This window comes from Athalia rosae, chromosome 3, assembly GCF_917208135.1.
Source record: "Athalia rosae chromosome 3, iyAthRosa1.1, whole genome shotgun sequence".
NCBI lineage: Eukaryota > Metazoa > Arthropoda > Insecta > Hymenoptera > Athaliidae > Athalia > Athalia rosae.
The window spans coordinates 2,412,756-2,438,116 of NC_064028.1; the positions used below are offsets into that span (position 1 = coordinate 2,412,756).

Sequence of the window (25,361 nt, forward strand, 5' to 3'; positions counted from 1 at the left end):
CGAAGAGGCGGTGAAGAGGACGGGTCCGCTTTCCTTTCTATCTGATGACTCGCCGTTTTTCTATTATCCAACGGGCTGAACCGTTGACCCAAGATTATTTTCGCACTCTCCAATGGTTCGACTGATCTCTTATCTCCGCAGGCTAGCCGCAGGTCGTCAGTTCTCCCCAATCTTTTACGCCATGGTTCTCCCGCCATCTCGGCGTCGTCAAGAAAGATGCAGTTTGTGTAAATGAAGTGGAGATGCAGAGTTAATTCGACTGATGAGAAGCAGTATAAACGCTTATCAGTTTTATCGCTCAAGGTCACTCTTGTATTTTACGATCGAATAATGTTTATTATTAGACGGAATACCCGAATAGATCAGCTGGTGCATCAAGTGTTTCGCCACGCTCCTCACCAGCCGGTAAGTGGATGCGTGTATTTTGACCTACAATTATTCCAGCGTTATTTATTGTTTACCTGAATACCTGGACCTTAATTAGCAATCCGGTTTTCGAATTGTCACGTGGTCCGCTTCCCATGCCTCCGATATAAATTCTCAAAGATCCTTTAATTTGGAACCACCCCCTCAGCATTAATTAAACTAAGTTTTTATCTTATCGTGACTTTCTTTATCTTTTGGTACCAGGAAACTATGTTTGAAACACAGTCGTGAATACATTACTGTAATAAACTATCATCATTCGACGGTAGATCTCACTTGGTCTTCTTCCGTTCAATTATATCATTCTCTATTAAACATTCAACAATGAAATTAAAATTGTAACTGCTGCTTGTGTCCAAAGTTCTTTCATTAGTTACTTAAACAAACTAAATTAACAAATAAGCGTTGTGACGTTGAATGCTTGACCACAAGCACCATCATATGACGAATGGCAAATACCAAATCAGTGTATTTAGAAGTTCGATACTGATAATCGTGCATCCAATCCAGCAAGCATATCTCGTTTTATTGTGCATCATATTAGTAACGTATGTTATGTGTCTTTGGGTGTAAGAATACAGTCGTAAGCGAAAGAGAATTGAGTAAACACGATATCAGATACCACTGTGAGCATGTTGTTTGCTACTCGACCATTGGATATGATATTAGAGTCAAGAAATGTGCTCATACCTTTTCTGAGTCTGCAATGAAATCATTGTGCTTGTGGTATTCGTAGAATATGCCTGTTTTGTGTCACTTTGATCAACAATGAAATTATACCAAGTGAAGTTGTACCATGCTTCAAAAATAGCATGATAATTACACACATTCTGTATCTAAATTTCTGCACTTAATTTCCTATTATGTTGCATGGGTTTTTTTCCTCCAATCCCATTTAAACTGCTAAAAGAAATCTCATTTTTTATTTTGCTCCAAAAATAATTGATGACATGTTTTCTTTATTTTCAGAGTGTGCGAGACACCTAACTACCCAGCATTTTTGCTCAATGAACAGTAACTATGGGTGCTGTTCTGATCAATCAACATTTTATCCTATGCTAAAATTTTACTGAAGAAATATTGACCATAATGGTGCAACAACGAGTACCAGGTCTGGATGGTGAGTGATTAGAGTGATTTTTAAATTTCGTAGACTAACTTACTAGAATATTTTTTGAGCTTCAAAAACTAACGTTAGAGTTGAGATTATTTTCTTGAGCAATTGATGATATTTTGCATTAACACGCAATTTCAGTATCAACACGCATTGCTATTGCAGATAAAAAGAATCAAAAAAATAAATAAAATACCTGTAGTGAAAATAATTAATTTTCGAAACTATTTTTCATCGACAGTGGGTGGCCGTGGTGGTCGTCGATTTGTACTGACACTTGCTGCGGGAATGGTTTGTGGGTTTCTTTCCGCTTGCTTGCTTCTTGCAGCGGCAAATGATGCTCCTCGCATGTTTAATTGGATCACTGGCAGCTCTACGTTATCTTCTAGAGATCCTCATCATTACTCAGATCTTGAAACAGAGGTATTAACCAAATCACAGGAATGAAACCCACTGCTAGAGCTAGAAAGAATTCCTTGAAATTAGCTTCACATCTTTTCCTAATATTGTAAATATGCTTTTATTGCTCTCAATAACTAACAAAAGCGAGTGGCTTCCCGTGATATTCCAGGTTTCCCCAATTTGATCCCGTGTCTTGCATAATATTCAGTTATCAGATTCCCAGTCTCCATATATTCCAAGTAAGATCTTACTTTATGCAAGCCTGGCTGAAGACAAGAGATATTGTAACTTGACAAAAAATAACATTACCGTTATCTCTCAGGCAGGACCCGACACAGAGGTGAAGTTTCATGGAGATGACGAAGACTTTCATAGAGGTGAAGACAAAGTCGCAAAAGAGCTGGCAAAAAAAGTTAGAGTCCTTTGCTGGGTGATGACAGGGCCAAAAAACCATCAGACAAAAGCCCGCCATGTAAAAGCGACTTGGGGCAAACGATGCAACATTTTACTTTTCATGAGTTCTGAAGAAGGTAATGAATGTTCAAGAATCAGTATATTTCTTCATCAGCAATATTTACCTCGCAATAACTTCGCACTGCTATTGTTTTAAAGATGCGAGCCTACCGACCGTGGCGCTTCCGGTAAAAGAAGGTAGGGATAACCTGTGGGCCAAAACCAAAGCAGCTTTCAAATACGCTTTCGACAATTACAAGGACCAGGCTGACTGGTTTATAAAAGCAGACGATGATACGTGAGTCCTCTTGTTCATATTCCAAACCTAAAACGAGAAATATACCATGCTTTCAAATGAATTTTCATCATCGTTTCAGGTACGTGGTGGTAGAAAACCTGCGATACATGTTACAGTCTTACAGTCCCGAAGCTCCCCTGTACTTCGGGTGTAGATTCAAGCCATTCGTGAAACAAGGTTACATGAGCGGAGGGGCAGGTTACGTGTTGAGCTCAGAAGGTCTGCGAAAATTTGTAGAAAATGGATTAACGGACAAAACAAAATGTCGTTCGGACAACGGGGGTGCCGAGGATGTTGAGATGGGAAAATGTTTAGAAAATATAGGTGTACGTGCCATGGACACTCGAGATCCTCACGGTCGTGGACGCTTTTTCCCATTTGTGCCAGAGCATCATCTGATACCTAATCACGTTGACAAAAACTATTGGTACTGGAGGTACATTTATTACAAAACAAATGAGGGTTTAGACTGCTGTTCCGATAGTGCCATATCATTTCACTATGTATCTCCAAATATGATGTACGTACTTGAGTATCTCATTTATCATTTGAGACCCTATGGCATATCGCACAGCATCGAGAGTACTGTGATGTCGCACTCGAGTGCTACACCTGAACACTAGTCCAAGAACAAAGTAAAAGATTAAATCAAAAGGTTAAAAGTCTTCGTCATGCACTTTGGCAATTAATACTGCACATGCACTATAATGTTACATACTAGTCATTTCGAGCCAACGATTAATTTTTCATCTTTTTTCTTTTTACTTTTACTTACGTATGTAATCAGTGAGTACTTACAATTCATAACGAAACAAATGAGCAAAAAGATAAAATACGTATTGCGCTAATCAATTTGTGTTCATGGTCATCGTATGAACCATTAAAGACAGAGGGTAGGTATTTTAAGGTATGCATTATTGTTTTGACAAGCATAAATAGAAAGAATTTATCTTTTAGTTACTATCGACGTACTGACATACTAAACGTATTCTTCTCCGATTTGTCAACACATTTTTTTTTTCACTTTTTGATAGAGAGTTTATGGATAACGAAGAAAAAACATTCAACCAGATTGGTAGAATTCTGCCTTTCTCTTTTATGCTTGCAAATCTGAATTGCAAAACGCAGTTCAAATGCAGAACGGACTATATAATTATATATACACATAAAACTGTATTTCGTAATATTAATATAATAATAATAATGATAATAATCATAATAATAATAATAATAATCCCAATAATGACATACTACCCATGTAATAAATACTATAGATACAGTGAGTGTGGGTGTGTGAGTAAATTAATTAATTCATTCATTCAATAATTAGGGGGTTACGGGTTCCTATGTACAGGTCATATTTGTACTATGTGACCGACGCAGTTTTTCGAGCCCCCTTCTCCTCCCATGTTTTCTCTCTTCATATCAAGTATTTTAATCGATGAACGACCTTGATCAATTGGCTAATCTCAGCGATAACATCGCTTTATAAATTAATAATATATATATATATTTTGTTAAAAAAACAATATTTTACACTACACGTATGTTTACGGAGGTCGTCCATGTTTATTTTTTTTCTCTGTTTTTTATTATTCTAATTTAATTCGCATACTTTGCAACGATGCGCTTGAGAGTCTGACTAACGTGATAACAATCGACTCGTTGTCACGCGCACACGTCGCGTACTTGGGGCTTTTTTGAGGCAAATAACAAATTACCCCCGTATTATTATTATTATTATTTTTTTTTCGTTTCTTTACCTATATAAAATTATAAAACAATGTAATATATGTTATATTACTTGTCGCTAGCGTAATAAAATCCTTTGTACAAAAATTTTAATTTACAATTAAAAACATTTGGATACGTAAATTACTAGTGGTTCTGATCTTTTTTTTTTTTTAATTAAACTATCTACTAACCGAGAGGCAATTTCACAAGTCTTTTAATCACTCTACAGGCGCGTACGACGCTTGTCGCAATCATTTGAACCCGAATATTTAAATTGTATAACAATGAGACTCCAAATGCCTCCCTAGTTCTCTCATTCTTATCATTCAACTTGATTGTTGAATACCATTTATTGTGACATTGAACGTTGTACCGCTGTAGAGCGAATACCAGACTATTTGCTCTCGCCAAGCCCCGAGTAATGTTTTTACGGTAACGAATGTGAGAGAGAGAAGCGCCGCTTGCTGCGTTACAAGAGAGGGTCTGGGTCAGACGAGGGCTGCCGCTGCGTGGTAGAGCTGCATGAGTGCCTGGACATGGACCGGCAGACAGGAAAGTCGGTCTTTTGTATTAGCGTCTACCGCAAGCCAGGACAATGCGTTGTATCCCTCCAGCACATACCTGAATATCACAAACGACACGTTGTTGAGGAAAATCTAACACTTTGACGCGTCTATTTACAACTTGTGAGAAAAAAGTGAATAATGTTTCATATAAACATTCGTCATTTATCAATCAAACTATAACTATTTTTCATTAATTCAATTCAATTGAATACAGCGAAATATGGGTATAACTACTCACCTAAGCACATCGGTGGTGTATTGAGAATCGAGCGGATGCGCGGTGAGGGCACTTTGCTGTTGCAAAAGATCATCGCTGTTCTGCTGAATAGCGGGGCTGTGCAAGTGCAAAGCATTCTTAAGGAAGACCGGGCAAACGCCATCCAGGTGAGGGCACGCTGACCAAAACCAGGAGGGCATGCGTCCTGTAGGTGCTGTTGATACCAAATAACCAAGAGCCAACGGTTGCTGCAGAAGCGTACCAACTTCTTCTGCCTGATCGTTCACAGCCGTCTGCAAAATTGACACATTGACACCAATATTGAATGACTGATTGAAATTTTATTTGTAGTCGGGTTATTCATTCAAATGAATTTACCCTGGGAGTATTGTTGCATGGGAATGGACTGCCAGGTCCGTCATGATTTCCGAGGCCTGAACCTCCGCCTTCACCACCTAGAGGAGAACCCTCTGGTCGGTGAGGACTCCCTCCAGGACTTTGTCCTCCACCAGCACCTGCTTCTGGCCATACGCTGAAAATATCATTGAAGTCTCCCATTCCTTCCATTCCCTCCGGCATGTCATCGTCCAGGGCTGAGAATAGTTCATCGTCCCCAAGATCTGGTCCATTTATGTGTTGCTCTTGGAAAGCAGTTTGCGATGACTGTAATATTAGATAAAACATTTAAATTTTTAGCACTGCTGTTGGATTTGGAAAGTAGGAAACTAAAAGAAAATGAGAAAGTATTCCGCTTCGAATTAAGAGGTATGGAAATAAAACATACCTGCGTGGTAGCAGAGGTAGGGAAGACGAGAATATGAGTGCACGTAACGTCCTGTGGTGTGGATAGTTGACAGTTAACGGAGGCTTGACTAAACCTTTCATCTGGGGTAAATTGGTCGGCCATCAATCGAAGTGTGGAATCAGGTTCTAATGAGACGAGGCATGCGCTCAATACACAAGGTGCTGCTCCTGGGTACATGAGACTACACTGACCACAAATATCCTTCAAATGTTTGGATGCCTTAAGAAGCGCCTTGCGAGATAGGAGCCAACTCCAGCCTTTCAGTTCACCGTGGCCAATGCGACCTACACGACCGACTACCAATCTCCATGGCTGAACCTGTGCAACAAATATTGGATTGAAAATTTAATAAGCCCGGTTCTATTTTGTTGAGCAATCTATTTTCACTCACCCCTTGTGACATAACGCCAAGGATGAAGTCCATCAGTTTTTGGAGTCCAACCCGTCTGGCAGAGGCTCGCTTTCTGCGTCTTCTGTTTGGCACATCAACATTGATCGTTGCTGTCTCAAAGATTTCTCCTCTGTCGTCCGTCGCAACAGCTAGCAGCCAGGCTTGATCTTCGCTCAAACAATAGCTCAAGTACAGCACTGCACATTCTTCAGGTCCTGCCATTCCAAACGATTCGGGAGCTTCGCTTTTGCCGCGCAAAGGAGCCAAAACGTATGCAGGAGCATAAAGCCGATATGGAGCTTTGTTTCGTTCCTGTTTCGTGATTTCAATAATTATAATCCAGAAGATTTCAAAAGTATAAGAATGTTGAATCGCTCCGAGATAATTTTTGTGTATTCTTACATCTTTGCTTTTAAGAAAGAGATCTGCGGCAGCTGCAGTCCCAAAGCCAGTGAGGCTCTTGACCATTGAATTGTGATTAAGCAGTCGTCGACCTTGTAAGAATACATTGAGAGCCAGCGATCTCATCTCGTCCTGGGCCCTCCGCCTCTCTCTTGCTCTGCCCAACTCCATGATGCTCTCCAGGGATATCAACTATAAATACATGTGGGCTTAGAGCCTACTCCACGAAAAAAATACAACTCGAAATTCCGACTGATTTCTGGAACTCACCTGGACGTTGATGTTAGATCTTATGTTCTCCGGCATGCTGTTAACCGCCGTAGAATAAGCACGTAGTAAAGCCAAAATAGCCAATCTACGCCTATCAGGATCCTCGGCGCCACCTAATGAGAATGGTTCGACCAAATACACCACAACTGCTGGTGGTTCAACTTCTTCTTCATCCGGTCCCACAGTTGTCGTTGGAGTAGTTGTAGTATTGGTGGTCGCAGGTGTGGTATTACCGGTTCCTGGGCCAGGATTTGGCGGCGTATTGGACGACGGTGTTTCGCTTCTAACATTTTCACCTTCTGTGACCGCAAATCAAAGATTCAGCAATGAAAATTACAGGACCAAATCATACTCTTACAATTTTTGACAAAATACATACCGGTAGGTTCTGTCTTCGGCGTTACACTGTCAGGAGTAGCCGGTGTAATTTCTGGAGCTGGAGTTGCGGGAGCTTGCTGTTGTTTACTGGGTGACTCACCGGGCTCGAGTAAACTTCTATCCTGTATGACCTGTGTTAGGTGTGGCGCTAATCTATGGTTGCATACCTGAGCATAAAGCCTTAATAATTCTCCTATTTGATTTTCACCCAATAATTTGAACCACTCGTCAATTGGTTGTTTGGAAACTTTTTGAACTGCGGCTTTTCCGACACGAAGAATGCCGTCACGTAGTACCTTCGATATCGGAGTATGTTTACCCAGTCTGCAAATCTGCAATAAGCAAATATAACGATCGATGAGTGATAATCATCGAAGAAAAGCGTTTATTCGACTCTATGTAAAAACACCACTCACTTCATAAGTGGTAGAGAGCTCCCTGAAGAACGATCGAACTTTAGAAATAACTGGTTCACTGTCAGGTGCCACGACAATGTAGGCAACGTCCCTTGGCCCAGCATAAGGTTCGAGTAATAATTTTTCCCAATAACTGAGAGCGTAAGGTGACAGAGAGAGCCAGTCTCGATCATAGCCAACAACCAGTGCTGGAATAGGTTGAGGTTCGCATCTATCATCGGTCCCCCGCCCAGCCAAACGATGAAATTGTCTCCAGGTAAGAGGTCCAGCGACTGTATACGGAGCCTCCCACATTCTGGTCGTACATTTTCGCTGCACAGCCTCTTGTAACAAGGGCTGCAATGATCTCATCACTCTCACGATATCTCCGCTACACTGAGGACCATGTGCTCTGAGGAATACCCATCGATGCACACCGTTCAGTCGATTCGTTCTTTCATTTGGAGTGCCATCTACTTTCCCCTGGTCTAGCGCTGCTAGAGATACTTCGTTGCCGTCGTTAAACTCAAGGGTATTAACCGTGGGTATAAGCGAGGGATAACTTCGCATACCTGCGTAAATTCGAGCAGCTCTGTTCAGACTACTTGCCGAACTTTGAACGATTAAACATTGCTCTCTTAGTAATTCCAGCACATTTGGAGGTACAGAATCCAGACCTTCCGGTGGTGGTTTACCACCCCCACAAGCGACTCCAACTAGAGAACCCTTTTTCTTGTCAGAGGGATCCTCCGCGATTCCAGTGATCTCCATTTCGTCCTCGTAGAAAAGACCTGCTCGGTGGGCAAGACGACGATTGACAACTGCGCTAAATCCGCAACTGCATCGTATTTGATCGTCATCTTGGAACAATGCACCTCCAGGTCCCCAGGATCCAGCTACATAAATTCCGGCATCGGCACCTTTTATGTTACCTACTACTTTCGGCCCAGCGTTACAAACGCAAAGACTGCAGCTATCGAAATTATGATCCCTAAATATGTTGAGAGCCGTATCTCCGAGTAGAATATTAACGACCAAAGAATTTGATTCTGGAGCTCGCGTTGGCCCAGGAGTATCGGCCTCGATGCTATTCAAATTTTTATTGAGATAAGAAGAAGTTGTAGAAGTTGCTGGGCTTGGTTGATCGTAAGGTGGAGGTGGTGGTCTTCCAGACAAAGTAGCAGCCCGGTATGGCGTCCCTAAAGGTGCAGGGCTAGGCGGACAAGGCTGTTGAACCGATCCAGGTCTAGTGGGTGGAAGAACCTTCTCTGGATTGTTATTCGTAGTCGGATTGCACTGCCACGAAGGTCTGTAGACGCAGTGAGAAGGCAGAGAAACCGGAGGTAACGATTGGCTGGGTAGATTAGTGAGCGGGGCGTACTTGGAAGAACCAACAAGTTTGCAAATTGGCGCAGGTTTAAATACATAGGACCAATCATCAATGGGTTCCTCAGCCGGAGAACCCATGTTTGGATAAATGTCCGGCAGATGCCTCAACGACCGTTGATTGTTCGAGAGTTCCGTCTGGTCCATTGGTGGATCACTGAGCTGGCAGGGTGACGCAACAGGGTTGTGCTCCAGAGAAGGAGGGGTCGGAAACATTTTCGACAACTCTTCAGGTCGAAGTACCCCAACGCCTCTATTATTGTGCTTGTTGGTACTGTCCAGTCTGGTCTCTTCGTGAAGCCCTCCCGACTTGTTCGATCCAGGTGGAGTTTGCACTTGAAGCTGGTTTAAATTCTTCAAAGAAAAAAAAACCCCCCCCCATCAGATCAGTAAAATTCAGTAGGAGGCAATCCACTGGAATATTTTGCAACAGTTACCTTCCGCTTAAGATGCTTGCTGATATGAGACTAATATGATTTGATCAATACAAGATACCTCGAACTCAAAACAGACATAGTTTTAGAATAAAAAAAAACTCAACCCAAATTTTGTGAAATTAAAAAAGATAACCAAAATCAGGCAAGAAATATAAAGGAAATTCACTTTGCATAATACTCGTGAGAAAAAATTATGTATATTAGGACACATACAGTCTCGTCACTAGAAGTATCAGGATCCGAGTTGTCAAAGATCTGATCAAGATCCTTATATGAAGCCTGCAGACCCTCACTGGTGAAAAGAGAGCCGGGTTTTGGAGGATCTTCTCTCGGTCTTCTCAAGCCATCCACTCCAGTCCCATTCTCTTCGCCTGCTGCATCAAATTCATAAGGATCCGTTCTCCCTCCGGTACATTCGCCCTGCAAGAAATTGTCGCCTTTAAAATACATCCAAAGAAATAGTTTTTCATGACAATGCTGCGACTGAACTTACTGGTGTTGTGTTTGGCTCCTGTTTAATCTCAAGCTTTGGAGCCTGCAATTGTTGTTGTTGATTAGATGGTGGATACAAATTAGTCCCTCTGAGATTGGTAGGGCCAGTGGGAGAACCCTTAAATCTCTTGACAGGATGATTGAGCCACGCTTCCTGTGTCGAGTAATCGTACAGCCACGACAAAGGTTGTTCATCTTCTAGAAGAGCTCCTTCATATTCTCTAGATGCTAGTACTGGTCTTTTCAAGGTTGGTCCAGGAACAGGACTGAACACTTGGTTACAAGTAGACGACGCCGACTTTGGACCCTGAGGTGGAGTCATTGGAGGAGCAGCGTTTGGCTGACTGGGTGGTGGCTGTGGGCTGAGAGTAGGCATAGTGGGATCTGCTGGTGGAACGGAAGCTGGTTCAGAGTGTGGCGTCGGAAGCGGTGACGGTGCCGGCGATCCTGGAGAGCCAACCGAAGGAACAGGTAGGCAGTCCCCTCCTGTTGGAGGTCCCCTCGGATATGATGGAGGGCCACCAGGCGGCGTGCTCGGAGCCTCCGTGCGATTTAGCAAGGATCTAGATAAATTTTTATTTGAATAATCATCCAGGGCGAGGAGAAATGAAGAAAAGCCAGATTTGATCAATTTTCCGCAGTCCCAAGATGCAAGATTGTAAGAAATGAATATATGCAAAATCTATGGATAATGGTACATGGATGTAAACATGCATGATACAGTTTAAAATGCATTAGTAAGATTATAACATGGCAAAGAACGCAGACGTGGCATAACTATGAATAAATGGATGTAGGCATCCTAATCCTATTGTTTTAGCACTTGTTGATCAATGTTACTGATGTAAGTATGTTAGTAAATCAAAAGTACTAAATATCTTTTGAAGTTTTCAGTTAAAAACATTCAGCAGCTACACAATCACCTCTAAGAACAGACCTGGAGATATTTCAGCAGAAACTAGGAGATGACAAGCTCGACTTGGAAATGGTTAATCATTAAATAAAAGGATCGCAAAGAAGTAAGATGTAAAGCCAATTGTAATTGTGCGAGGCATTATTGAAGAGATATAACACGAACGCTTTTAAAAATCATATGCGTTCTGATATCAATATTCAAAGGTATTGTTATCGCGGTGTGACAAAATGTGGTCTGAAAAGGGGTGATTTGGAATATGTCATTAAACTTATTTATTATATTTTCAAGTTACTGCTTACGGGCTATATTAGCATTGCGAAGGGATGGAGTGCCTCGTCACCTCGGTGCGTGGTTATTATATGTTTATCGTAGGTATAAAGCTTAACCAGTATGAATACAGGTTCTATTATATGCAGACTGTAAGTATTTAGCAATAGATGATTATGGTTGCGATGGACGTGAGGTGAAAGATGAAACATCTTATTGGGGGTAGATATTACCCACCTGGGGGCATTGGCAGGGACTGGGGGAGACACGTCCCACTGAGTTGTGGAGCGTCTATGGAACGGCACTAGCCTCCGTCCACCTTTATCTACTTTCTCCCTATGAAACTGCGCAGAAGCCAGACTCTTCCAACCCCCGGGGGTCGCACACCTGTAACCACCTTGGTTTTCAGCCACCGATACTCGTCTTACTCTTTAACACCCTTTGCGCATATCAAAAGGATCTCGAAGTGACTTCCACATGATTAGGTACATTTTATTCAAAACTAGCACCAGTCATGAACTAGACCAAAAAGTACTTTGAGATCCTAGCGATAAAAACAATTGGACTTTAATGAAGAATATCTCTCAAAAAATCGTTATACAATAAATAATTTTGGAAAATATCATTTAATCCTGGCCCGAATGCAATGTTCTTTTCCACGATTAAATGCACCGTAGATCGTCAAAGGTCTGGCATTAACTGATAAGAATCTACAGAATGATGCGCTGAAATATGTATGGATTTATAGTCTGTGGTTGTTTATTAGAACCGAAGGTCAATAGGGCAAAACTACGAGAAATAATAATGATAACGTACGGATAGATGCACAGAGAAATCTACTATGGCAAGAGAAATTTACTACGTATTGCATTCGAGCCAGAATCGACACCTGCACTTACATGCAAACATTGCAACAGCCATGAGGCGCTACTATCGATGTGGTAACATTTTTTATTCCCATTATTTTAACGTGTACACTACCAAACATTTCCGAATTCAATTTCATGCAATCGCGGATCCACACGATTTTTAAAACACTTCTGTGGACTGGAAAATTTTGCATACTATTACGGATACCTACAGCTACTGGATAATGAATTTTCTAATAATCAAATTCTGCCTAGATACCATTTGTTGTAAGCTCAGCACTGGTAAGTCAAAAAAACTTTTGAAAATATAGTAAAACCTAGAAAGCTCAGCTTATAGCAATTGATAAAGACGACTGCTAATTCTAAATAGCTATACTATATTGTTTCATGCTTCTGGCAATTTTTAGAGCCACCTTTTGATCAGAATCTGTGCACCGAAAAGCAGAAATTTAGAGAAACATTTTACATTTTCTCAACTATTTCGCATCACACAGACTGTGATCACAGATTTTAATCAATTGTCAGAAATACTTAGTGTGATGATTTTTAGTATCCTTACTTGGAGCAGCTACAGGAAGACTTTTTCGTGGCATCGGCAAAGGTCCATGTACCAGGTTCCAGTGAAGATTCGTTTGTCTTAGGTGTAGGTGTTGGCGAGTTGAGCGTGCACTCAGCCCAAACCCGTTCAGGTAATTCGCTGGCTGCTTTTAAGTCTCTCTGTGTGGAAAGAGGGTGCTCGTAGTTAGCGGGGCTGGTGGGTGGTGAGAGAGGAGCATCTGCAGGTACGTCATCCATGTCAGTAACCAGGACATAGCAAGAAGGATAGCGCATGCGAACTCCACCAACAAGAACTTCGACCAATGGTGGAAGTCCGGTATCCGTCGAAGCACCATTTATTGGATAAAAATGTTTCCACTCTTCCAAAAGCTGACTGTCTACTCGGCCAACTTGACCTGTCAAAGTCCCAGCCAGACCATACGGTGCCAAAATGACTGCAAAGAAACAAAAATATTAACGCACCTAGCTTGCAACTGGAGGTAGTGCATCACTCGACTCTTCCTCACCTTTGACAGCGGATTGAGCAGTTTGAGTTCGCTGGAGACAAGCTCTGGTGAGATGTCGTACAGCGGGATGTTGCCTGACATCCACGCTAGCACAAACTGTGCTCTCTCCATGGACGAAAAATGCGAACGAGAATGACAAATGACTGCTGGAAAGGTGGAAATAAAAATTCACAATTAATTCTGAATCGAAGCTAAAAATTTAATTGGGTCAAAATATAATTATATTCCTGGGTAACTTACCTATTGCAGCGATGTTTTTCGAACCCATCATAGGGCTGTACGAACCATTTCCCAAGGCGGACAAAATCACGAGAAAGTAAGCAGCGTTCGATTAAATTGTGCAGAGCCTTGAATAGTAAGGATCGGCACTCATAAGACAATCCACTTTCCCAAGAGCCTTGTTCGCCTTCTGTAAAAGAGTTAAAATAACGTAAGACTTTTTTCAAATTTCACTACTCGACATATCGCTAGAGTATCGGTAAATTTATAGTAAAAATGATAGTTGAAATTGGTCAATAAATTTAAAACGTTTTGCAGACAGAATATCATTGGTCGATGAAGAGTGCCAATGGCAAGAAATATTCAGCCAGGGCATAACAGTTCCTCAACGTCACAGCGACAAATAAAAGATAAGACTCAGCCAATGATAATGGCAGCTCGACACGACATCAGATTCTAGTTCCCGAAAGGGTTTCAATCTCACATTTTCGGAATGGACGCTAGATGTGAGTTATATAATACGTAATTTTTAGATTGATTCAACAACCCACAGGGTGTTCAACTACGTATTACAACAAACACATCTCTCTTCTTTTACATACAAGGTCTCCAGTAATTCAATTCTCATTACAATTGCGACTTATGACGAAATGGGTTTTCTCACACTTTCTAACAGTTCAAAAAACTTGGTTTACCTCTAAGACAATGTGTCTAGCTATGATTGACCGAAAATTGAGTTCAGTTGAGTTCGAATTGAGTTCAATTTTTCTAGCACCTATATTACAAGAGAAAAATTCATAAAATTTTTAAAAACTTAAAAAAAGGCACAGGGAAAAGTAAAGAGAGAAGAGGTGGGGGAAAGCAGGTGTAGAGGGGACTTCGAACGGGAGAGAGGATTTGGCCGAAGAGGTATATGGAAAAGTTCTAGAATATCATGGATTGTAGAATTATAAAGCAGTAGCGATGGCTGCTTTCCCTCGCAATCATGATAGCGAGATCGAGGAGGGGATGGTATTGTTTTCGTTCGAAATTTAATGAATATTGCAGGCAGCATAAAAATTTCTAGGTATTTTTTGCAAGCTATTCGGATATTCGCGGACTCATAGATACATTTCATTTATAATAAATACGAATCAGTAGCGTATGGTGGTGATATACAGTTAAACAGGAACGCGTGACGCAAGCGTGACGTCACGAGCGTTGGCGCGTAAAACGTCAAATTAACTACAGGGAAGTGGGGGATAAAATTTCCCCTCGGCGTTCGCCCGATCCGCCCTGGGCCTCCTCTTCTCCGGTAAACGCGTGCTAAGGGGTTTAGAGGGTTTAGAAATCAATGCATTTCGTGGCCTGTTATGGATCGGAAGGTTTACTTGCGTTTTTGGGGTAGTAGGGTCAGGGTGGCGAAGGATAGCAGCACCCTCTGAGGGGTTGAGCGGCACTGGGCAGCGGGAGAGCCGAGAGACATGTGTTTCGGATCGATAAACGATGGCGACGGGTACGGGGTGCGGAGAGGACGACGACGCAGGGTAAAGGCAGGGAACGGAGCGGAGTGAGCGAGAGGGAGAGCAAGGGAAGAGAGAAAAGAGGAGAGGAAACGGAGAAGACGTAGATGAGGACGAACGAGAAGGAGGGAGACGCCGGTTGCTCGGATAGTCAACGTCACCGACCAGCCCATTCAGCAGAGCACCTTGTACGCTGTCCACTTTCCAAAAATCGATTTCCGTACATAACTCTCGTCAATTTTCACAAATATCACGCAGTTAATTGTCAACCGATTCAACAAACATCATTGCCGCGCAGATCCGAGACGGAATTCCTCGATACACCGATTTTCCCCCGTATTTATTACGATGATTGTTATCGGTGTCCCTGAGAGGAGAAAGAAGAGACATGTTTAGACAACGTTGTAGAAATACGCGCGACGACACAGAGAGATATAAAACGATATGCATGTATTGTATGTACTATACGGTACGGTGGGACAGTCACCGGGTTGGCGTTGAGCAATCTTGCTGACGCAGTGCGATCCACATTGAAAACACAATCCTCATTCCCGTATGATATTGTTGCACAGAATCGCTGTCCAACGAACCAAAGATAACAAAAAATCCTTCGATTCCCCCGCTACCGTCGACGTTTGAGAACTGATAACACAACGCCAATAAATAAATAAATAAATGAATCCGGAGAAGAGAAATAAGAAAAAATATTTTAAGGCCGATGTGCGTACGTCGAACGAGATGGTTATCGTTGTCTCACCAAATGGATCATACCTAATCAGTGAGCGACTCCGTAATTACCAGGGAGATGATGGAGAATGTGATGATGAGAACAGTAGGTATACGATGGAAAGAAGAACCACCGAGTGGTTCGAACGGCAGATACAAAAATATCTCATTCTCAGTGTTTACATCGAGTTATCTCACACTGCGAGACGTTTACCAAATGGTTGCCAGCAGTCAGACAGACACATTCCCGGGAAGAAGGCAAGCCCCCTCGAGTATTACAAAAAAAAAAAATAAAAATAACAGAATATGAGCGAGTACGTGCATATGCGGCATACCGTGAGCATCGCGGGCATGGACCGAATTGAGTCGAGTCGTCGACGTAATTGCGGTTACCGTCATATCCAAGGGATGCGGCAACACAAACGCCGCGTACTACGCGCGCGTTATTATTTATCCTATTTGTTTTCATTCGTACAGCTTTTCCGACGCACGGATTTCCCCTGCCTATACGTACGCGTGATAATTCACACGCACGCAAATGGAATTATTTCACCGCACCGTACTGCAACGCCGCGGTGAAATACACACTGCCTTATACTATGTCGTAAATATGATGGAGAGATTCGAAGATCCAGATGCCGCCAATTATCGTACTACAGTGGAGACATTTTTCAAGGCCTTCTAGAAACGTCAGACGATGCTAACACCGCGCTTGGCTCTGTCGCTCCACTGATTGTGAGTAGTGAGATGAGGCTATCAAGGGGTCACGAGATCATCATTAGTTCTGCACGCTTGTTAGTAGAGCAACCTATACAATGTATAACATTCGCAGATGGGGGCCACGCGCGTCGTGCGTCCTTCTCGATATACCCAACGATTTATAACTCTCGGCTTGGAATATTTACAATTTTTCAGCTATTACCGCTAACAAGTTGGGTAAGAATTAACACCTCTGGATGTTGGATATGGAAATATATTCCAATAATACGAGTATTAGGCTACGTTGCTCAACAATCTCATCCGTATGCATGCTGAATTATCGAACATTCGGCGTCAACTTTTAGGGAGAAAAGAAACAAATCAACCAAATAATCGTCGAGACAATCATCGAATCTATGAATTATTATTTTCCTATATCGTCTGTACCAAAAATTCAACCGGTATGTTGAGAAATATTTGATGAAAATGCGAACACCCCGTGTAGCAGTTGCAAAATCCATACGGATTTTTATTAGCAATCGGAAGTTACATTACGTTCACATCCGCGGAAAGATTGCAATTCGAGGTAGTTCGATTCATCGCGGTGTTTCTGAGTCCGGAATGTCGTTACAGTTTCGACCCTACACAGATATACTGTACGTACGTACGTACGTACGTCTGTTATTTAACCTTGACCTTGGATTCGTTTTAGCCAGCAGCGGGAAAAGCCCTGAGTTTATTCTTCGCTTTGAAACCCAACGTTCGGTATCGGAAACTTAATTGAAAGAAAAAGATCAATGAATAAATAAAAAATACGTGTTCGACAAAATCGCTGACTCGCGTTAAAAGTCAAAAGGAAGAGCGAAAAACAAAGAGAAATAAAAAGTCAAAAAGACAACCGAAAAGGGAAAGCATGACAATGCACCGTCTCTGTCTATTTTCGCTGTATGTTAATAAACTTCTGCGAGACTAAAAACGGCACGAGTTTAATCACGTGTTTGCCCTGCCTACCACCACACACGACCGATTCTCTTCTCCTCTTGGACGATCGCGTCACGACGAATGGCTAGAATGATCATCGACGGCGTATTACCGAGAACGTAGAGCGTGGAACGAACGGGGAACGGTGACGTTCATAGATTAACGGTTACTCCGTATTCCGTACAGTTCCGCAATTGAATCGACTCGAGGAAGAAGGCGGTAGCGAGCGGTAGAAGCGACCGGCAACGGTATTTAGTTTCACGACGGTCCCCTACGTAGGTCCGCGCGTACTTTTTCATCGCCGTAACGCTGCGGAGGAGACAAATAAATTACGTCTATGTACAGCTATATCGACGAGAAAATGGATAAAAATAAAAGATATTTGTCTCAAGATATTATTAGTTTGGATACGGAGAGGCCCCTGCTAGATATGTTGTTGATCTATCGTATACTATACACGTTCGTAGGTGCGAGATGTGCAGAAAACTACAAGAGACGCACGTAACGCGATCAAATCAGCGAGGAGTGAGCGAATAAAGTCAGCGTACCAACTCGAGTTCATTGACCTTTTCTTTTCATCGACAATCGCGCGCTACTCCTCCCCAAGAATGCATTCTCACTTCCCTTCTTTCACACTTTTTCGCACCACGTTTCGTAGGGAATGCACTCCTTTCTTCCGTCTCTCCCGTGGAATTCTCCCTCGTATCATAGCGATCGTTTTCCCATACAAAAGCCGAAAATAATTATATATTTCTTTAGCATCTAATGAGACCCGTTTTTTTATTCGCACGTTTCTCTCCCGATACCAAAAAGGGCATTTTATGCTGTCGGTAATATTCAAGAATGTCGATGCATGAAAAGATAAGATGAAACTCACGTACAGCGGATTCGCTCTAACGCTGATAGAAAGTTTGAATTCCAAGTATTTTACAGCGGAGTACGTTTGTACCGTACCAAAGTGTGCCAAGTGCAGAACGACGGTGTGCATCCATAATGTAACCGAACGAAACCGTATCATAGAAAAAAAATAGAGAATCATCGAGATTTACGGGGTGTTCCGAGCCCACATCGTTGCAAAATTCAAGGTCAGCTTTTGCAATCGGATCGTTCTGCAACCGGCAGCTGTACCAAAGTGATGCGACAAAGTAACGACGACGTTACCGCGTACGAGAATCTTCAAGCTAATTAAAATGATATAGTTTCTCTCGATCGTTCTAATTTTGTCCTGAGCGCCTCCGTCCGACAAGGTGGCCTGTCGGTCAAATCCGTCAACCGAAGCGCGGCTTTCGGATACAAGTTGCACGATATTATATCCCCTCTCCGCATCGTTCCGTACAGTAGATTTGACTCGTGCCAAAATTTCACTCGGTCGTGAGATAAGATTTTTGGAATCTAGCCGGACGCGGACCAAGCCAAGTATGTATCTCTTCCCCCTCGACGATCGGATCGGACGTAACTATATAGCTTCACTTCGCGCCACGTGCCGAAAATTCGTCTCCGTTTCTTTGTAGGTACCAATTAGAACCTGAATTCGTACAGAATTTCGATCACTCAAAACGTTCGGTGTTGTTAAAATTGATCCATTCAGCTGTGACTGAGAAAGTTGAAACAAAAAAAATAAATAAACTAAATAAATAAATAAATAAATAAATAAAGGAATAACACAAGACAAGCTTACTGATTTCAACGTCGTCATATCGTGTCGAATCTCGCGAAGCGCTTCAAGATCCGCGATAAGGGGACCTACATAATATTTTTATTGGTAAGGGAGAGACCGTTGAGACCTTGACGACTTTATCGCAGACGACGACGGTTCCTCCTACGACTTCGCGACTCCCACCTGGATGTTTTTGAATGGGAAAGAGCGAGAGGGAGGGAAAAATTGACGGTGGAGAAAGAAAAAAAAAAAATAAATGACGAGAAGGTATCGAGACTGACCGCAGGCGATGAGCTCCGGTGAAACTAGTCCGGTGAGATCGGGTTCCTCGCCGTACCAAAAAATCCAGAGTTCCTTGGCGGCGGTGAGCGAAAGGGGCGGGGGTGCCGGTGACGGAGCGAGCCCCAGGTCGAATATTCCGCCCCCGCCGGCTCCGGATGTTCCCGAGGGAGGTGCGGCGGCGATCCGCCGCCATACGCACAGGATATCGCTCGCAAGACAACGAGAGAAACTCGAAAGTACCGGATCCTCAAGGGGGGTGCCCCCAAATCCACCGGCCACCTCTCCCCACACTAATTTCCTCCATTTTATGCCGCAGAGGTCAGTCTGTGGGACAGAAAACAGAGGGAAAAATCTGTTAATTAATCATCATCGGTAGACACAAAAGGGCGGAGAATTTTCATTGTTCGTTTGCGCGTCTGTTGAGATTGGAATAATTCTCAACGGGTGTATACTATACGTATGCACGGATGTGTGTACAGATACGTTGAATGCGGTTTGTGTAATCTATGAATCATCGGTACAAATAATCACTTTTATACAGGAGGTCGAGGTTCGCCGGTTCGTTCGTTCGTTCGTTCATTCATTCATTCATTCATAATTCATTCGTTCGTTCGGTAAACTATTACCGAATAGGTTCGCTGCTGCTGCCGGTATACTGCAACTACGGTGGGTCGCGCGGGGCTAATGGGTCGAGAGATAATCTGATAGGAATGGTTTTCGACCCTCTCTACATGCCGTAACCGAGGTACACAAATACCAATTTGTCATACCACTCAACGTTTGCGCGTATAAGAAAATGTCAACGAATCTGCGACCGAGGATATTTCGAGGGAAGGATTATCGCGAATCCGATGGTCACTTTTGCTCAACGTTACGTACTCGTGGTTTCAAAATTTTGGGGTTTGACGCAGGATTTTGAGAAAAGATGACGAAAAAAAGAGGGCCAGCTCCGACGATCCGCTGTGGCGTACAGCGAACGGTGCGAGGAGGGCATCGAGCGTGGGAATTTCATTGAGTTAACGGAACTGCAGAACAGAAAAAAACACAATTGTGTCAGGTAAAAATTTACCGAGCCCAGAGAATGTTTCCCACAGCCATGAAAAGAGTGCAGGCGACGTTTTCGGAGCGTGAACCGGTGAGACGATTTCGCTTCATCTTTGCCCCGTGAAGCCCTTTGTCAATCATCAATAAAATGAACATAAATATTAAAAATTCGAGAATTTGACGGTCCGGAAGGACGGAATTTTACGTACCGACATTGAAATTACAAATCGTCCGGTGAACGGGCGGTTAATTTGATTTCCAACATGGATCAGATCGCTTTATTCATCACGTTGAAGTAGAAGAGAAAGATAAAACGAAATGTGTATATATGTATATCTATACGCGTACAGCGATGAACATCCGATTGATACACGTTTGGCGTGAATGAAAGCGTTCACCGCTATAGTATACGTGTACTACTATGTAACCTACCTACGTGTATACACGACAAACGTGTGTCTCTCTGTCGGTTTGTCTTATTTGTTTTTTTTTTTTTTTTTTTTTTATCGTTCCATTCATTCAATTCCGAGGCGGTAAAACGGGGTTATTTTATTTTCTATTTTTTTTTCTCTCTCTTTTTTTGTGCATCAGACACCGTAGTTTCGTTTACAATCGCTCCGAGGAATCTAATTGCCCGGTGATCCCGTCTGGATTCGGCGGAGTCAGCTGCTCTGCGGATCGAATCAACAAAAATCGGACGTCGAGAGGAGCGAATTTTTGACAATCTTTTCCAACGGTGTCCGAAATCTGAATAAGAAGACAAAGAACGCTGCCCCGATCCCTAGGGATTAGATGGCTCTCGCGATCCGACGAGGAGCCTGTGGCAGCGAAAGCATATTCCGTGGAAATGCACCTGTTACACGCTCTCGGATAGTTCATCTTTCAGCAGCGGCGGCGAGCAGCGGCACGCCGGCGGTCAACGATTCGGAAAAAGTTCCGGTGTCTCTACTCCGCCAACCTTTCGCCGCGCATACGCATAAGCGTAAATCCATGTGTATCCGTCTTCATCCCTCTTCCTCTCTTTCTCGGCTCGTTCCTGTCCTCCGTCTCTGCACCTCCCCCGACCCGTGCTCCTTCTTTTCGCCCTTCGACGACGACGACGACGACGACGACGACGACCACCTCCTCCCTCCTCTTCCCGCACTAAAATCCGAATCCTGGTCTGAACGAACGAACGAACGAACGAACGAACGAACGGGTCGGTATAGCAAGTAGCTGTTACAAGCGGGCGCACGCGGTACGGGCTGTCAAGCTGATCAATACGGGCAAGGCGACGTGCAAGGCCGAGCCGCAAGCGGGCCGAACTCAGACCGCCAGCACCGCCTCATCCTCATTCTCGTCCTTCTCTTTTTCCTCTCGTATCCCCTTCGCCCTCTGCCCAGAGAACTCCTGGCTCCGCTAGCTGCTGCTGCTGCTGCTGCTACCTCGGACCAATTCGAATGGGTATCAACGTGAAAAGAGAAGGAAAAAATATGAAAACGTGACGAGCTTCGGATAGGCTCGTTTTTATTCCAGGTGATGTACGGAACGCGGTCCGTTCGTTGCTTCTAAAAACCCCGAGACTAATAGGAGGGGAGGGGGGGAATTTTTTTCGTCCAGGTACGCTTTCCGCGAGACGAGCTGATGGGGGTAAGGAGTCGATAAATAAACCGTGCGTAAATGAATGAACGTAACGGGGAGGTTGACGTCGCGAGTAAACATTGGTACGGATAAACCATCGAGATCCGCGACAGGATCGTGTTGGGGAAAAAAAAAGTGGATTCGATCGACCGCGCTGACTCGTCGAGTGTACGGAGGACTTCAAAAGCGTGTCGTTACTTTCGAGCTAATTGAGTAATTAGTAATACGTGTATAATAGCGGTAAATATGGCAATAAGAACCGACGCTGATTCCTGCAGTGAAATTTCCGGTATCCTCATACCTGCGTAATTTGTTTTGTTTGTCGGTTTATTTATTTGTTCATATTTTTGCAACCATTTGTCGTAACCATCGCGACGTCACGATATCGATCGCGAGTTAGCCAGCCACTAGCCCTGCTATCTATCCATCCATCCGTTATCTACATCTATCTGGTTTATTTTAAGGAGGTAGATAAAAAAAAAAACCCCGTAAAGGTCAAGAACCCGAATGCTTGTGACGTCGCAAAATTGATTGATCGAAAAAAAAACAACCAATTAATCGATCGACGGAGGAAAAAACTCTGCCAAAAAATGAGAACAAGAATGGAAAAGAAGATCGTGAAAATGAACGAACTAGCAGCAAATTTCAATCTAACGAACACAACTTCTTTTTCGTTGCGTTCGATCTTAATTTTTGGTTCTACAAAGAATGCTCCGCGAGATTTTATGGAAAATAGAAAAAGGAAGAGGGACATTCAGTTAAAGGAATCCGGCAAAAGCTAGGAGCCCGTCATGGGCACGAAGACCTCAGCAGGGGTCTCGAGGGAGGGCGGAAAGAATCGGGTGGGGTAGTCGAGCAACCGCCAAAGGCAGCAACAGCCAGCCAGCAGCAGCAGCATCAGCATCAGGCGAGAGCAGAAAAGCAGGCCGATGCTTCCTCAGGGCGGACAAACGACGACCAAGTCAGACACATTCGGATCTCTATTATATCGTGTGTTTGTGGGTTTCTTTTCCTCCTCCTCCTCCTTCTTCTCGATCTCCCGATGCTGCTTTTTTCTTCTCCTCATTTTCCCAACTGAAACTCCGAACGGACACAGGCCGCCAGTCTCACACGTCGAGTATCCACAAGCATGTGAAATATACCAACGGGTACGAGGAACACGCGCTCTCGTATACATTTGTACGGAGTTTGTGGAACGTGCCCTCACGTTATGTCCTCAGTGCAAGGCTTTCACCTAGCCTGGCTAACCAACCGAAAGAGCTCCGGTAGGTACTCCTAGAAGTTGCGGCTTGTTCGGAGCACCAGTTTCAGCATAATCTAGTCAAGTGACTTCGGTTAGCTCGCGGGTAGAGGAAGGTAGGGAAGATGTTCTGCGGCGGCGGCGGTGTTGGTGGTGGTGGTGGTGGTGCGTCACTCGCTCTACGGGGCAGAGCAGACCGAGGCGAACGCGACAGCAGCGGGATAGGTATACACACACCGAGTGGTTGGTGCTTAAGGTTCAGTTTCGAGGCAAATAGCCACGGGAATTATACGCGCGGTCGTAGGCATCGAGTAGCCGTAGAGTAGGCGTCAGTACGGGCACCAGCGAGCAGCAGCGGCAGCAACATAGCGGTATGTGGCAACACGGCCACGCTTTTCTTGACATCCAGAGGGCGGCACAGCACCACCGTGGAGCTATCGCTCGCCTTCGGCGGTTGCTCTCCGCACGATTACGTTACGACGTTATTGTATTATGTATGATTATGCTGGGTATACACACGCTGGACTCGCTACTTGTACACATTTATATTCGAGCCGAACATGCGTCGTCCAGGTTTCCTTCTTCTTTTTTTTCTTTCATTTTCTTCTTTTTTTTTCCTTACCTACGAAGTAGGTGATATCTGTGCGTTTTACATTTGAACGTACTGTTACGTGTAAACGCGAAAAAGGAAACACGTATCGTGTCCGTCTACTAGTTTCGTCTTTCGTTTCCACCGCACGCATGTGGAAAAAGGGAAGTACGACGACACAACGTTGAGGATCGCTTCCTCCCTGCGCCGGTGGCGTGTACCACCAGGTGAATTATTTCATCCTCGGTAGCGGAGCGGCCTATGTCTTATTTATTTATTGTGTTTCCATCCTCTTTTCTTCGTTTTCCATCTCTCCCCCCATTTTGTCCCCCGCGCTGTCGACGACAGACGACGACCGTAGAGTTGCGCCAAAGGACCCACCACACAACCGGCGTGACACAATTTCCGTAAGGCAGAACGCGAGAATGGTAAGATTTGTGCAATGGTGCGATGGTGATCGCGATGGCGATTCGCACCTCCCTCGCAAAGTAGTCGCTGGGGCACCAGCAACGGCAGCAGAATTGATGTTGGGGAAAGGAATGTTGCGCGCGCGATAGAAAGAGAGAGCGATGGCAAGGGACGTACGGACGAAAGAAGGGAGATCCTCCTCACCTTATCTATATTCCTACAAAAGCTCGCCAATAATTGAACCGAGGGATTATCGGACACGCCGTGTTTATGATATTCACTCGAGCGAAAGGGCGAAGCTGGACCGATTTCGAAATCGACGGATGACAAAAAGTGGCCGGATTTCGATGGGAAATGCGATCGAAGTACGGACGTGTCTCGCTCGTTCCCGTTTCGGTTCTAGTTCTAGTTCCAGTTGCGTATTCGTATTCGTATTAGCTCCTAGTCGGTGTCCTTGCGACCGTCGTTTTCCCCGATCGGGAGTGCTTGAAAGTATCGAAGAGAGAAGTAGCAGCAGCGGTTTACGGCAAGTGACGTGAATCAAGCATGACATTGGGGCACACAACAAACTTCAAATTCACAAACGCAACTTCGCGTACATACGTAAACACGTATACACCAATACCTGGGTTAATACCGATATACAAACATTACATTACGGCCTACGGGAGAAAGGGACGTTCCCGTCATGATTTTTGCACGATATCAACCGCGCTAGGCGGGGCATCGACGGTATTAATCGTTAGGGTTATGTGCGTCGATAGATCGAAAAATGAAATTCAATATCCCGTTGAAAATAATCCAGAGATAAGTCGGGCAGACGATCGAGTCGCGGAGGTTTTTAGCCTACGATCTCAGGCACTCACCAGAGCGAAGAAGTTCGTGTGGCAATCCTCTAAGCTCGCGCCGTTGGTTTGATGCGATGGATGCGTCATGGCTGCTCCATTTTAAACTTTATCACTAACAACACTTCACGCACTCACGAACTAACCCCGGTTAAACACTTCGGAATATATAACGTTATTATTCGAGAACATTTAGGAGGGTTTTCACCTTTCAATGGCGACTGTAAAATGGCGGATGGGAAACAACAAGCGCAGCGGTGAGCGCCC

General features: G+C 43.8%; 2 protein-coding genes across 10 annotated transcripts; one reads left to right on the forward strand and one right to left on the reverse strand.

The window, feature by feature from the left end:
• Positions 1-10: 10 nt before the first annotated feature.
• LOC105685925 (glycoprotein-N-acetylgalactosamine 3-beta-galactosyltransferase 1) lies at positions 11-4,568 on the forward strand. 7 transcript variants are annotated; one of them, XM_012400409.4, is made up of 6 exons: positions 11-405; positions 1,396-1,546; positions 1,782-1,963; positions 2,265-2,472; positions 2,555-2,693; positions 2,773-4,568. In XM_012400409.4, exons 2-6 carry the CDS (start codon positions 1,516-1,518, stop codon positions 3,314-3,316), a joined length of 1,104 nt encoding a protein of 367 aa, XP_012255832.2. In that variant the 5' UTR covers positions 11-405; positions 1,396-1,515; the 3' UTR covers positions 3,317-4,568. The 7 variants fall into 7 exon arrangements, with proteins under 7 accessions (XP_012255832.2, XP_012255837.2, XP_012255833.2 ...); XM_012400414.3 differs by lacking the exon at positions 11-405 and adding an exon at positions 674-691; XM_012400410.3 differs by lacking the exon at positions 11-405 and adding an exon at positions 722-974.
• Positions 4,266-25,254, reverse strand: LOC105685923 (mediator of RNA polymerase II transcription subunit 13). Of its 3 annotated transcripts, XM_012400407.3 has the most exons (17): positions 25,116-25,254; positions 19,348-19,672; positions 13,523-13,691; positions 13,283-13,428; positions 12,778-13,210; positions 11,587-11,736; positions 10,168-10,729; positions 9,888-10,094; positions 7,873-9,591; positions 7,458-7,788; positions 7,079-7,377; positions 6,809-7,000; positions 6,407-6,718; positions 5,995-6,333; positions 5,589-5,873; positions 5,232-5,503; positions 4,266-5,048 (listed from the first exon to the last, which is right to left on the reverse strand). In XM_012400407.3, exons 1-17 carry the CDS (start codon positions 25,182-25,184, stop codon positions 4,916-4,918), a joined length of 5,943 nt encoding a protein of 1,980 aa, XP_012255830.2. In that variant the 5' UTR covers positions 25,185-25,254; the 3' UTR covers positions 4,266-4,915. The 3 variants fall into 3 exon arrangements, with proteins under 3 accessions (XP_012255830.2, XP_012255831.2, XP_048507647.1); XM_012400408.3 differs by lacking the exon at positions 11,587-11,736; XM_048651690.1 differs by lacking the exons at positions 19,348-19,672; positions 25,116-25,254 and adding an exon at positions 15,169-15,244.
• Between the last annotated feature and the right edge of the window lie 107 nt (positions 25,255-25,361).

Excerpts from the sequence above, each read along its gene's own strand:
- LOC105685923 (XM_012400407.3), bottom strand. The coding sequence starts at position 25,184 with ATGACGCATCCATCGCATCAAACCAACGGCGCGAGCTTAGAGGATTGC. Across the intron at positions 9,592-9,887 it reads ATACTTCTAGTGACGAGACT|AATTTAAACCAGCTTCAAGT; the intron begins GTATGTGTCCTA and ends TTTTCTTTGAAG. Across the intron at positions 5,504-5,588 it reads CATGCAACAATACTCCCAGG|ACGGCTGTGAACGATCAGGC; the intron begins GTAAATTCATTT and ends TCAATTTTGCAG.
- LOC105685925 (XM_012400409.4), top strand. The coding sequence starts at position 1,516 with ATGGTGCAACAACGAGTACCAGGTCTGGATG. Across the intron at positions 1,964-2,264 it reads ACTCAGATCTTGAAACAGAG|GCAGGACCCGACACAGAGGT; the intron begins GTATTAACCAAA and ends GTTATCTCTCAG. Across the intron at positions 2,473-2,554 it reads TTTCATGAGTTCTGAAGAAG|ATGCGAGCCTACCGACCGTG; the intron begins GTAATGAATGTT and ends ATTGTTTTAAAG.